The sequence below is a fragment of the Ochotona curzoniae genome, unplaced genomic scaffold (genome assembly GCF_017591425.1).
Source record: "Ochotona curzoniae isolate NIBS_2020 unplaced genomic scaffold, NIBS_Ocur_1.0 contig_3653, whole genome shotgun sequence".
NCBI lineage: Eukaryota > Metazoa > Chordata > Mammalia > Lagomorpha > Ochotonidae > Ochotona > Ochotona curzoniae.
In genome coordinates this window covers 104,984-119,167 of record NW_024465937.1, presented here as the reverse complement: position 1 = coordinate 119,167, position 14,184 = coordinate 104,984, and the positions used below count along the sequence as shown (strand labels likewise).

The 14,184-nt window shown below is 37.8% G+C and overlaps 1 protein-coding gene across 1 annotated transcript in view; it reads left to right on the top strand.

Moving 5' to 3' along the window:
* LOC121158220 (kinesin-like protein KIF20B) overlaps nt 1–14,184 on the top strand; it is a 59,434-nt gene that overhangs the window by 34,947 nt on the left and 10,303 nt on the right. Inside the window, exons 5-12 of the mRNA XM_040982882.1 lie at nt 451–589; nt 1,093–1,277; nt 5,181–5,217; nt 6,705–6,929; nt 9,064–9,175; nt 10,356–10,427; nt 10,517–10,663; nt 12,031–12,193. Of these exons, the coding sequence (XP_040838816.1) occupies nt 451–589; nt 1,093–1,277; nt 5,181–5,217; nt 6,705–6,929; nt 9,064–9,175; nt 10,356–10,427; nt 10,517–10,663; nt 12,031–12,193 (1,080 nt within the window). The remainder of the gene's footprint in view (nt 1–450; nt 590–1,092; nt 1,278–5,180; nt 5,218–6,704; nt 6,930–9,063; nt 9,176–10,355; nt 10,428–10,516; nt 10,664–12,030; nt 12,194–14,184) is intronic.

Genomic DNA, 14,184 nt, shown 5'->3' with positions numbered 1-14,184 from the left:
GATAAAAACAAATTTTTGAAAGATGAGCAACAGAGTAGGTCTTACTAGATCTTACAATGAACTTGATTTAAAAATCAACTTGATTTAAAAAATGCATTTACTTATTTTTATTGTAAAGGCAAATTTTACAGAGTGAAGCAGAGACAGAGAAAAGTCTTCTGGTTCACTACCCAAATGGCTGCCACAGCCAGAGCTTGAACCGGTCTAAAGCCAGTAATCAGAAGCTTCCAGATTTCACATACAGGTGCAGTGTTCCAAACACTTGAGCTATCCTCCACTATTCCAGGACAGAATCAAGGAGCTGGATGGGAAGTGGGGCAGCCGGGATAAGAACTGGTGCCCATATGGGATGCCACGCTTAGAGGTGGAAGACCTCTAGTTTAGGCGTTGTGCCAGCCCTACACCAATTTGGATTTTGTAAAATGACCTGTCTTACAAATTCTTTCTTAGGTTTTTGGCCCAGAAACTACACAGAAGGAATTCTTTCATGGTTGTATTATGCAACCAGTAAGAGACCTATTGAAAGGACAAAGTCGTCTAATTTTCACCTATGGCTTTACCAATTCTGGAAAAACATACACATTTCGAGGTAAATATTGTTTTATTTTGGTTGGAAAGAAGTGAGATAATATTAGCTCAGTGTTCTCATAAAACTTTAATATAATTATATTTCTATCATTTAGTACTCATCTAGCATATTGAATATATATCTGTGATATATTTTGATTCAAATTTATTTTATTAGATAAAAAAACTATATTCTCAGTATGGTATAGAGTAAGATGATGAATAAAAGTCCAGAAAAAACATAGATGGAATTCAAGCAATTATGCATGGCTGACCAGGGAAACATATTTATATTACTTTTATGCTTTATGATTAGTGATTCCAAATATTAATGTTATGGCCAAATCTGAATATAGAACTTTAGGTTTTATGGTGAAGACCAAAGTGATAGAAAAGTGATCATTCATCATGTTTCTTGTTTTAGCTATTCTCTTTATTAACGGTAGCATAAAAATCTTGACATTCTGTGTTACCTTTTTCCTACCAGTCCTCTGAGAGACTATTACACAAAAATTATTATTGCAGGTACAGAGGAAAACATTGGAATTCTTCCACGAACTCTGAATGTGTTGTTTGCCAATCTTCAGGAAAAACTGTATACAAAGATGAACATTAAACCGAATAGATCAAGAGAATATTTACGGTTATCACCCGCCCAAGAGAAAGAAGAAGTTATAAACAAAAGTACATTGCTTCGGCAAATTAAAGAGGTATGGAGGTATTTCAGTATGTAATGGAATTAGTAATATAAATGTAATGTACATATTGATCTTTTATAAATTTAGGTCGTTTCAGCTATATTAGAAGATTTTTGTGTTTTTTCCATTTGAGAAAACATTTGAAGTTTCTTAGAAAACTAGTGCTTACATTATACAAGTAACAGCAGTCTTTAAACCTTATGAAGACAAGGGGTTCTGAAATCTTATTTGTTTGTATGTTTAAAATACTAATTTATAAAAATTCTGATTTTTATTTAAAAAAATTTTGGGTATACAAAATTTAAACATGGCAATTTTAAATGCTTGCTGAGAAGATGACGTTAGCAGATTGTAAAGTATCATTTCTGAAATTTTTCTCTATGTAAAACCCAAATAACATTTTTTGATATGTTTGTGTATACAGTTTTTTTTGTGTGTGTATGTGTGTGTATATATATATATATTCCATATAGTTTCATATCTTTGTAATACATGTAGTGTATTTTTTTTAAGATTTATGTATTTTTATTACAAAGTCAATATACAGAGAGGAGGAGAGACAAGAGAGGAAGATCTTCCATCCGATGATTCACTCCCCAAGTGAGCGCAACAGCCAATGTTATGCCGATCCAAAGCCAGGAGCCTCTTCCGGGTCTCCCACGCGGGTGCAGGGTCCCAAAGCTTTGGGCCGCCCTCGACTGCTTTCCCGGGCCACAGGCAGGGAGCTGGAAGGGAAGCGGGGTGCTGGGATTAGAACCGGTGCCCATCTGGGATCCCGGGCGTGCAAGGCGAGGACCTTAACCACTTGCGCCACTGCGCCGGGCCCCCAGGTCTGGGTTCTTATGTCAGATTTCCACCATGCTTTCCACAGCCCCAGCTCTTGGCTCACCACTCTCTACCTCCTGTGATACCGTGCTGAGGCTACACCATTGTCTCTGCAACCTTTCTCCCACTTCCGGTTCGAGCAGGTCCCAGGATTAGAGAGACACCAGGTGTCCTATCCTAGTTAGGTTGTTGGTGGCGCTGATCTTGTCGGAACATGTTGGACGTTAGGTCTGGGTGCCACACAGACCTATTTTGATACATACCATGCCACAGTCTATTATTTTCCTGTGTGACCTCAGTGAGTTCTCGTGAGTTCAGCACATGCGCAGTTTCCTGTTCCTTGCAGTCCCAAAGCTATTGCCACAGTGTGCAAAATGGCGCCTGAACGTACCACCACTACAGTTCTTGATCAGCTTGCCGTCAGGTCTTAGGGCTACCCAGACCTGCCCCAGATGGAATCCGTAGAATGCTGCGTCATTGCAGTTCACCAAGTCAGAAATGAGCTCACCCCCAGCTAGCACATGCTCTGTCCTTTCCCTTGCCTTTCCCTTGCTCTTTTCCTCCTTACACAAAATGGCACCCAATTCAGCTCTAGGGGCTGACTGGGCTATGAAATTCACTCTGTTCTCGCACTGCCCGTTTGAAATTTGCTGCTCTGTCTCTGCTCCTGGTCAAATCAAACGGACCAGCAGGACGGACAGTTCTTTGTCTGGATTCACCTCCCAAGCTTCCAGTGAAAGTCCCTTCCCACCTGGTTGCTGGTGAAGTTCCGGCTGCTGGTGGAGTTCAGATCGCCGTTAGCTGAATGCCGTCCTGGATATCGGTCACTGCAACACCACACTGCTGTGCCTGCTGCTTTCCTGTGTCTGTCAGCTTCCAGGTACCCCTCTACTGTTATTCTGCCTTTTCCTATTTCCTGAAATATGTCCTCTCTGCTTCATCCAGATTAAATGTTTCTCCCCATCTGTTTAAACGTGTCCTTACCCTATTCTGCCATCTTGATTCTTCAGGAAGTGTTTTTTGTTAAGGCTAAACGATAGTGCCTTTTTGGAGACTGCCTTAGTTTTTTTTTTTTTTTTTAAAGATTTATTTACTTTTATTGGAAAGACGGATTTTCAGGAGAGAAGGAAAGACAGAGAAAAAGTTCTTCCCTCTGCTTGTTCATTCACCAAGTGGCCACAAGGGCCAGAGCTGAGCAAGTCCAAAGCCTGGAACCAGGAGCTTCTGCGTCTTCTACATGGGTGCTGGGTCCCAAGGCTTTGAGCTGTCCTTGCCTACTTTTCTCAGGCCGCAGGCAGGGAGCTGGATGGGAGCTGGAGCAGCTAGGGAATGAACCATTGTCCAGATGAAAACCTGGACAATTGCACTGACCCTCAGTCCATTTCTAGTGTTTTTTCTTTTGTTGTTGTTGTTCCGTGAATACTTCAGATTCACTAATTTATAAGGTGTATGGGGATTATATAAGGATTATTTTTAGCTTGTACTCTGGATTGTAGGAAGTCCATGGTTGCTAGCCTGAATTATGTGAGGGCACTTCTTCCTGGTCGGTGTTCTCTAGAGTTCCAAGGTCATGGACATTTATAACAAACCCACTGGTGGGAGCCCATTAACGCACTAATCTGCTATGGGTGGATTTTAAAAATATTAGTGGGAATGTGTATAAAGATGTTTGGAGGGCCCGGTATGATAGTATAGTGGCTAAAGTCCTTGCCTTCTATTTGCTGAGATTCCATACGGGCACCAGTTTTTATTCCAGCAGCCCCGCTTGCCATCCAGCTGCTTGCCTGTGGCCTGGGTAAACGGTGGAGGACAGTCCAAAGTCTTGGGCCTCTGCATCCACATGGGAGACCTGGAATAAGCTTCTGGCTTGGACCAGCTCAGCCCCAGCTGTTGTAGCCATGTCAGCTGATGGAAGATCTTCCTCTCTGTCTCTCCTCGTTTCTGTACATCTGACATTCCAATAAAAATAAATAAATCTTTGAAAAAATGATGTTTGGAAATCAGAGTTTTAATAATATAATATAGTGTTATAAAGCTGGCACAACACCAGCATCCTACTTTGGCACCTGTTCAAGTCTTGGCTGCTGCACTTCCCTTCTAGCTCTCTGGGAAGCGCCTGGGAAGGCAGTGAAAGAGGCCCAAGTGCTTGCATGTCTTCATCCATTTGAGAGATCTGGAAGAGACTCCTGGCTTATGACTGGCCCGGCTGTTGTGGCTATTTAGGGAATGAACCAATGAATGGGAGATCTCTCTCTCATTTTGCTTCTCTTATTGGAACTCAGCCTTTCAAGTAAATAAAAACAAATCTTTAGTTTTAAAAACTAACAAAATAGGAAAAATGTGCTTTTCAGTGAAATTCACATTTCAGAGTCCATGACTACAATCTGTGAAAGTTAAAACTAGTATTTTTAAAATTGTAAAAGTTAATGGATAATTGCATAGGTAATTCAGAGGAAATGAGCATGATTAATGATGAAGAAAAATTTTCTGACACATTGTCCAGTTATGTGTCATCTATGGAAATACAATAATATTACAAAATGACAATCACTTTTATATATTGATTATAAAGTATTTCTAGAAAACATTTTGGCAATACTTTGGTAAATTGTGAGAGCTTTAGATTTTTGATCTTTTCATCTGCCAGTTCAATTTTAGTTGTGTAAACCAAGGGAATAATTAGAATGAAGTAGGAAATATATAAAACGCTTATTCTAGTGTTTATTTCTGGCAAGATTTGCAAATAATGCAAATGTTTAATAATGGAATAATGTTCCATAGACCTCAAATATTTATAATTTTTAATTTTAGTGAGAAAAGCCTTATCATAAGTGTAGGGAAAGAACAGATGGGGGAGACGGTGAGATACTGTGATAATTGCTTCTGACGGGCTACGATTGCCTATTAAATTAACTCGGGTTAGTTTTTTTCTGGATTTCCTTCCACAAGATTGTATTAAACTAAAAACAGTTTAATGAATGAAGGTCAGGTGTTTAGGGGATCTTGAATTGAAATTTGGTTGATGATGAATGTGAGTAGGTAATTCATATCTAAACGTGATTTTTAACCTCTAAAAACTTTCTTTTTTAGGTTGTTACACTTAGTGACAATGATGATACCCTTCATGGTAAGGTTTCTGGTCTTTCCTGGTTTTCATTTGTTGATCAAATGAAATACATTTCAAAAGTTTTTAGTGTGAATTTATTTTCTAAGAGGTTGACAGAGTGGGTTTTCTTCCATCTTTTTTTTTTTTTTTTTGGTTTGGTTTATTTTTTGATTTATTTATTTTTATTGTAAAGGCAAATGTGTAGAAAAGGAGATACAGAGAGGAAGACATCTTTTTTAGTCTCTAGATGCTTGCAGTAGCTTGGGACTGTGCCAAGCCATGGGTTAGGAACTCAATCCAGATTTCAAAGATGGGTGGCCGAGACTTACCACTTGGTCCAATACTGCTTTCCAGGCTCTGTATCAGCAAAAATTTGGAATTAGGAGTTGAATCCAGTTCACTTTAATATGGGACACCAATGTTTCAACCAGCAGAATTGCTAAGCTGAGCGCCTTCTCCAGCTTTTTATTTTAAAATTTTTAATTAAAAAATTGTAATTTTTTACTATTTATATAGCAGCTTTTAATTTTAAAACTTAGTTTTTAATTTTAAAATTTAGTTTTAAATTTTAATTTTAAAGGCTACTAGGAGTGATTTCTTTTTTTAATATTAGTTTTTTTTAACAAAAATTATATGTGTGTGTTGGGTGTTAGGTGATATTTTAATATATGTGTGCATTGTGTAAGTTACACAGTTATGGTCCAATATCTTCTCAAGTATCTAAAATTTCTTTATTGGAAAAACATTCAGAATCCTATTCTGTTGGTTTTTTTTTCTTTAAAGAGAAGTAGTGCATTATAGCATTATCTGCACAAATTTCTTTGACTTCATAATAATATCTAGAAATATCAGTCTTGTTTGTATTAAATTGCACAAATATCCATTTAATGCTCATAACTTATTTATTTTAAAAATATTTGTTACAGACAGAAGAGAGTTACAGTCAGAGCTATAGAGAGAAGGAGAGACCGAGAGAGAGGCAGATGTGTCATCCTTTGAATCACTCCCCAGATGGCTGCCATGGCCCTGGCTGGGCTGGTTCAAAGTTGAGAACCAGGAACTGCTTCCCAGTCTGCATTTGGGCACAGGGGCCCAAGGACTTGGGCCATATTGGTTGCTCTCCCAGGCAGTAAGGTAGAAGCTAGGTTGGATGTGGAGCAGGTTTGACATGAATTTGCACCTGTAAGGGATGCCAGTGCCACAGATGGAGTCTTAGCTTGCTATACCACTGAGCCCGTCCCTACTGCTTGTAATTTTAATAATTGAATTCAAGAGGGATACCTGTTCATTCTTTTGGTTTATTAGCATGTTTCTAAATAAAAGGACAAAAAGGCAAACTTTGCTTAATCCATGTGTGATTTACATCTTGTTTTATTTCTAAAATTGCTTGATATAGATATAATAGGATTAAATATATTTGATTTGTCTATTTGTCTTCAATTGAACGTTTCTCTCATTTTTAGTTAACTGAATTTTTTATTATCCTTTTTTTTTTCTATTTTTGGTAGGAAGCTTCACCAACTCTATGAATATTCCAGAGCTCGAAGAATCCCTGAAAGATTGTGAACCATCTAGCTTGAATACGGATAATATAAAATTTTCTGTATGGGTTTCTTTCTTTGAGATTTACAATGAATGTATTTATGATTTGTTTGCTCCTGTATCATCGAAGTTCCAAAAGAGAAAGATGCTGTGCCTCTCCCAAGATGTAAAGGGCTATTCTTTCATAAAAGGTAAACTAATGAATTGCCTTGTAGAGTTTGGGACATCTGTAGGAAAGCCAGCAGGGATATGAAAATTTGCATATTCCTTTTTAATATCAAAAGAATAAGAGAAGTATGTTGTGGAAAGTGGTTTGATGTGTTTAGCAAGCAAATATAAAAGGACCTAGTTTGCTATTGTGTTTACTTGAATATCATTGTTTGGATTCTTAGTCATGGAAATGCTTTGTATCATTAAAGTCACTAAGTCACTTTATTATGCTACTTGGTTATTGTCCAAGTTTTTGAGCTATGAAGTGTTACTGTTCTCCCATAATGGGATTTTTCAATACTTTGGAAACCATTCTGTTTTCTTTTTTTCTTTGTTTCTAATATTTGTTTATGTACATATTGACAGAATGTCAAATAAGAAAAAACATGCTTTTAACTTGCTAGTGAACTCTTCAGATGACCACAGTGGCTGGGGCTGGTCCAGCTGAAGCCAGGAACTTAGAACACCAAGTTTCTGTGTGGCCAGCAGGGGTTCAAGCATGTAGGCCATCCTCTGCTTTCTTGCCGTGTGTGTTAGCAGCAGGCTGTGTTGGAAGCAGAGCACCTGGGGTTAGAACTGAGTCTGATAAGCTTTGTCGGTGTTGCAAGTGGTGGTTTAACTTGCTACATCTCAATGATGACTCTGTGGCTAATTTTATGAGCTTAATTGTACTGTATATTTTGTCTTTTTTTTTTTCCCCTGAGTGTTTAATTTTAAGGAATTTTTCCAGTTTTCATTCCTGGCAGACTATTTTTTTTTTTTTATTGTTGCTTACATTGTATTATGTAGTACAGTTTTATAGGCGCTGGGGATTCCCCCCACCCCTCCCATACCCCTCCCCCCATGGTGGATTCCTCCACCTTGTTGCATAACCATAGTTCAAGTTCAGTTGAGATTCATTGCTTGCAAACACATGCCTAGCATAAAGTTCAGCGTCTTATTGTCCAGATAAGTTCAGTGGCCTCCTGGGGAGACCTTCTATGGTCTGAAGATAGGTCTAACAGAGTAAAGATCCGGTCAGTTAAAAGCCCCAACAAGGCCTCAGTATCATTATACAACATTATGGAATTAATTGACATAGTATTGGGTAAACAATATGTTAAAAATAATGCAAGTTCCATTCTTCGAAACATCTGGGTTGAGACAGTATCAATGACATGTTCAAAAAATGACAAACAACCAAACAATAAATTACAGGTTAAATCAAGGCAAACATGTGGTATCTAACCTTTTGGGATTCGCTCATTTCCCTTAGCATTATAGTTTCCAGTTGTGCCCATTTAGCCACAAAGAACTGCATTTTTGTTTTTTTAATAGCTGAGTAGTATTCCATGGAGTAGATGAACCAAAGCTTTCTTATCCAATCTTCTGCTGATGGGCATTTCGGTTGCTTCCATGTTTTTGCAATTACTGATTGTGCTGCAATGAACATAGGGATGCATGTTGGTTTGTCGTAAAACAGGTGTTTTGGATATATTCCTAGGAGTGCTATTGCTGGGTCATATGGTATGCAGATTTTGAGTTGTTTGAGTGTTCTCCAGACTGATTTCCATAAAGGCTGTACCAATTTGCAGCTCCACCAGCAGTGGAGTAGGGTTCCCTTTTCCCCGCATCCTCGCCAGCAAGCGTCATTGGTGTTCTTGTTTATGTGGGCCAATCTTACTGGTGTTAGGTGGTACCTCATCGATGTTTTAATTTGGATTTCCCTTATTGCTAGGGAGCTGGAACATTTTTTCATATGTTTGTTTGCCATTTGGACTTGTTCTTTGTGAAATGTTTGCCCATTTCCCGTGCCCATTTCTTGAGTGGCTTGTTTGTTTTGGTTTTTTGGTTGTTTTGAAGTTCTTTGTATATCCTGGAAATTAGCCCCCTATCGCCTGGCAGACTATTGAAGGTCATTTACTTTGTGTGTGGAACCTGAATACTCCAACATCATATAATTCTTGTTATACCTATTTTCTTGTGGAGTATAATAAGATTGTGAGTATAAGCTTAATTCAAACTCAGATGTGTTAGTAGAAGAAAGTCTGATCTGTGTCACTGAGAAAAGGCTGTCATTGTAGAACAGATTCTGTTGTTTTAGTATATTGATTGATATCCTCTTTATGTTTAAAGATCTACAATGGATTCAAGTATCTGATTCCAAAGAAGCATACAAACTTTTAAAACTAGGAATAAAGCACCAGAGTGTTGCCTTCACAAAACTGAATAATGCTTCCAGTAGAAGGTAAGGTACAGGCTCTGTGGGATAAGCCTGAAGCACCCATGGCATCCTGTGTATTTTAAATATAGTCAGTTTTAAATTAAAGGAAGTAGTTGGTTTTGTAGTAAGTTAAATTAATTCCAGCACATAAAAACATTTTGTAAACTAAAGAGCAATAACATATAATATTATCAATGCTATTTCTGGCCCTAATATTAACTTCGCTAATTTGTAGAAAGTCTCAGATATATTTAGTCTTTATTTATGTCGATATTTCAGCTGATTATTTTCAGTTATCTATAATTGTGGCTTTTCCCTGCATTTTCCCCATTTACCTTTTAAATGCCATATGCATACTGAATATTGCTATCCCAAGCAGTTTAAGAGGATTTTTTAAAACTATTAATTTGAATAGCAGAGTGATGGAGAGATAGAAAAGAAAGAGAGGGGGAAAGAGGTGAAAAGAAAAACATGCAAACTATTTCCCACGCACTGGTTGAGAGAGCATGCATCCATGGGTTCACTCTCCAGCAGTTGCAACAGTCAGTTCTGGCCTAGCCTACAGCCCGTAGGCCAGAGCTCTGTTTGTGTCTCCTATATGAGTGTCAGGGTCTCAAGGAGCCAGGCCATATGCTGCCTTCCTGGTTGTTTTAGAGTGAAGCTGGATCAGAAATGAGCCAGCTGGAGCTTAAAGCAGACAGTAGACAGCTGCAAAGTCTGCTGTGCCAGCATACTGGCTCCTAAGAAGTGAAACACTGGGAGATGAGTGACAGAGGGACTAAGTTTAAGCAGTAAGTTTTTTGTTTTGTTTTTTATATAACAGGTTTTCTCCTAAGGGAGAAAAAAGTACAATACACAGTGATGGCTCCGTTTTCAGTTGGGCTACAGATAATTTATGACTCAGAAAGTCTATTTAAATATAAAGGTCAAATGTAGATTTTGTGATGGAGTGAGATTTTGTTATAAGTGATTCCATTGCTCGTGGTTGGAATGTCAGGAAGAGAAGTGTTAGGAGAATTAGCAGTACACAAATTGTAGGACTCTTGGTAGTATATAGGTTGAAATATCTGGCAGCTTTTTGAAAAAATGTTGTGATGAACTAAAGCTAATACTAGGGTATTGAGATTGGTTTAGATGCTTATCTCTAATTTAGGATGTTAAAATTAAAAATCTGTAATATTTAATCTTTGTATATTTCTTTTAGTCACAGCATATTCACTATTAGAATCTTACACATTGAAGTTTCTGAAATGCCTCGTGTAATTGGAGTCAGTGAGTAAGTTCAAAATTTATCAAGTTCTTAATTATTTTGAATTGTTTAGAAGAACTTTTCAAATAACCTATTTGGTGTTTTGTTTAATTCAGATTGTCTTTATGCGATCTTGCTGGTTCAGAACGCAGCATGAAGACACAGAATGAAGGTGAAAGATTAAGGGAGACTGGGCACATCAATACTTCTTTATTGACTCTGGGAAAGTGCATTAATGTTTTGAAGAACAGTGAAAAATCAAAGTAGGTGTTGTTAGTGTATGTATTAGTATTTAAACTTTCAACTTTACTGATTTTAGAAAGTTTGCTTTTTTTTTATTTGTTAACTTGCTTCTTACATGATGATGGTATTTATTATTTAAATACTTAGAGATCTTGGATTAAAAAAATGATAGAAATAAAGAAAAAGATTCATTGGTATTGGTAACTCATCAGTTAAGCTATGTTTTCCAAAGCAAAAATGTATTAGCAGTTTAGAAATGAACCTCTCATGATGCTTGTATGCTACTTTTTTTTTTCTAAAGATTTATTTATTTTCATTCAAAAGTCAGATTTTATGGAAAGGACAGACAAAGAGAAAGATCTTCCATCCACTAGTTCACTTCCTGAGTGGCCACAGTAGCTGCAGCTAAGCTGATCCAAAGTCAGGAGCCAGGAGCTTCTTAAGGATCTTCCATGTAGTTGCAGGGGCCCAAGGTTTTGGGCTGTCCTCTACTGCTTTCCCAGGTCACAAGCAGGGAGCTAGAAGGGAAGTGGGTATGAACCTGCGCCCATGTGGGATCCTGGTGCATGCAAGGAGAGGACTGTAGCCACTAGGTTACCCCAGGTCCTCTTTTTTTTTTTAAAGAAAATATTTCTATTGGAAAGGTAGATTGTACAGTTTTATAGAAAGCAGTGACTGAAAGGTCTTCATCCACTGGTTCACTCTCCAAGGTGGCTGCAATGGCCAGAGCTGAGCCAATCCAAAGCTGGGAGCCAGGAGGACTCTCAGGTCTCCCCTGAGGAACTAGTGTCCTAAGGCTTTGGACCGTCATCTGCTGCTTTTCCAGAGCTTAAGCAGGGGGCTGTACGGTACGGGAAGTGTAGCTGGGACATAAACTGCTGCCCACTTAGGTTGCTGGCATTTGTAGACAGGATGAGTTAGTTTGGCCATCGCAGTGAAACCTGCTACTTCATTTTTGCTAATAATTTGTGTGCATTCTTCTAGAAATGGAGATTTTTGCATTATATAGCTTTGTAAGCTGAGTAATGATAAGTCATCTTTCATCATTTTTATTATCAAACAGTTGTATCCGTTGCATAATATTCTATGTCATTATCCAGTGCTACCTGTTATCCAACAGTTGTATACCATGAAACACAGCTCCATTAAATGTGTTTTTCTTTGTTTTTCCTAGTAGGTCATTGTTCAATCGTTTAAAGAAAATGAGCAGAGAAGCCTGTTACAGTTGAAGCTAATTTTTAACTTTCAATTTTAAGTCTGTATTAAGTGGATCAAATTATTCCTGGTAAACTTTATCAGCATATTAACCTCAGCTTTGATTTGAGCTTAATATTAACCTGAGCTTTGATTTGACTTAATATTATTTAAAAAATTTTTTATTTCACAGGTTTCAACAGCATGTGCCTTTCCGGGAAAGTAAACTGACCCATTATTTTCAAAGTTTTTTTAATGGTAAAGGGAAAATATGTATGATTGTCAACATCAGTCAGTGTTGTTTTGCCTATGATGAAATGCTCAATGTGCTGAAGTTCTCAGCCATTGCACAAAAAGTAAGTATATTCACACTCCTACAGAATTTATTAAGACTCAGATTTTTAAGAAATAATATGTTTTGTATTTGCTACTTAAAGCCAAGGAAATAATTGAAAATTAAGTATGGAAATGCTTGATGAAGTAGAATAACATGGAAAAAGATTGAAGATTGCCCTAATAGAATTGACTTGAAGGTTAGAAATAAATATTAACAGTAAACATTACAAATTAAGAAATTTTCTTGGAAAAAATAGTCTGCTCTGCTATTTGCCTGACTGCCAATACTAAGAACTTAGCCTAGGATTATGGTTTTGCTTGTAGTCTGCACGTAAAAGTAGTTTGTTTCTTAAAAGAATGTTCTTTTAAGGATGTGAATTTGGGGCACAGCACAGCAGCCTAGTGGCTAAAGTTCTTGCCTTGCACGTGCCAGGATCCCATATGGGCTAAGGTTCTAATCCCAGTGGCCCCCACTTCCCATCTAGCTCCCTACTTGTGACCTGGGAAAGCAGGTGAGGACAGCCCAAAGCCTTGATATCCTGCACCCATGTGGGAGACCTGGAAGAGGCTCTGGGCTCCTGGCTTAGGATGGGTGCAGCTCTGGGCATTGTGGCCACTTGGGGAGTGAATCATTGGACGGAAGATCTTCTCTGTCTCTTTCCTCTCTGTATATCTGACTTTCCAACAAATAAATAAATCTTTAAAAAATACAAAAAATGGGTGTGAATTTAACTTTTGTATGTTTGTTTAATCTTTTAACACTCAATTAGATATTTGATCTAATTTACAAGATTAATTTTTTGTGGCAGGCCCTGCCTTTTCTTTCTTTTTTTTTTCAAGTAAATTAATAAGGTATTGAGTGACCAATATGTTAGAAAATGCAAGTTCTTAACCACATCCTGTAACTACTTTCTTGACATCTCAATTTTAGTATATGCACAACTGGCTGCTATTCTTTTTTTTTTTTTTTATTATTATTATTTTATTACATTGCATCATGAGACACAGTTTTACAGGCACTGGGATTCCCCCCTCCCCTCCCCAAAACCCGCTCCCCCCCCCATGGTGGATTCTTCCATCTTGTTTAGAGCCTTACAATTTTACAATTCTTTGATGTAGATCAGAAGCAGTCTACTCATATCGATTATTGATTCCTTGATTACTTCACAATATCTTATTGCATGAGATACAGGTTGTTTGGGGTTGAAATAATATTACTGTTTCAGATTGATATCAATTCATAACAACCACATCAACAACACCAACAACATCGACAACAAAGTATATCACCCTGAAAAAAAGTAACACCACTGAATAGCCAACACATGCATGACAAAAAGGAAACACAGAAGTCTCTGGGGAAAAATGGTGCCATCATATACTTCATAAGCGCATGAGGAATTCTACTAGAGAATAGAGATTATTTGGAAGCAACCAAACTGAAGTAAAAACATCAAAAAACCAGCATGGATTGGACTGTTGGAGTTACCCTTTCCATGTTGGCTTCCTTATATGAGAGAGAATATATGGTATTTGTTCTTTTGTGATTGACTCATTTCACTCAGCATAATGGTTTCTAGTTGGGACCACCTGGTTGTAAATAGAATAATTTTGTTTTTCTTAATAGCTGCATAATATTCCATGGAGTAGATATACCACAGTTTCTTTAACCACTCTTCCTTGGACGCACATCTGGTTTGCTTCCATGTCTTTGCTATTGTAGATTGTGCTGCTATAAATATAGAATTACAGATCCCCTTCTCACAGGCAGATTTCACTCCTTTTGGGTATATTCCTAGGAGCGGGATAGCTGGGTCATATGGCAGGTTTATTTGCAATTTTCCCAGCACTCTCCATACTAATTTCCATAGTGGTTGTACTAGCCTACACTCCCACCAGCAGTGAAGGAGGGTACCTTTCTCCCCACATCCACGCCAGCAGGTGTTGTTATTCGAGTTCTGAATGTAGGCCAGCCTCACTGGAGTTAGGTGGTACCTCAACGTGGTTTTCA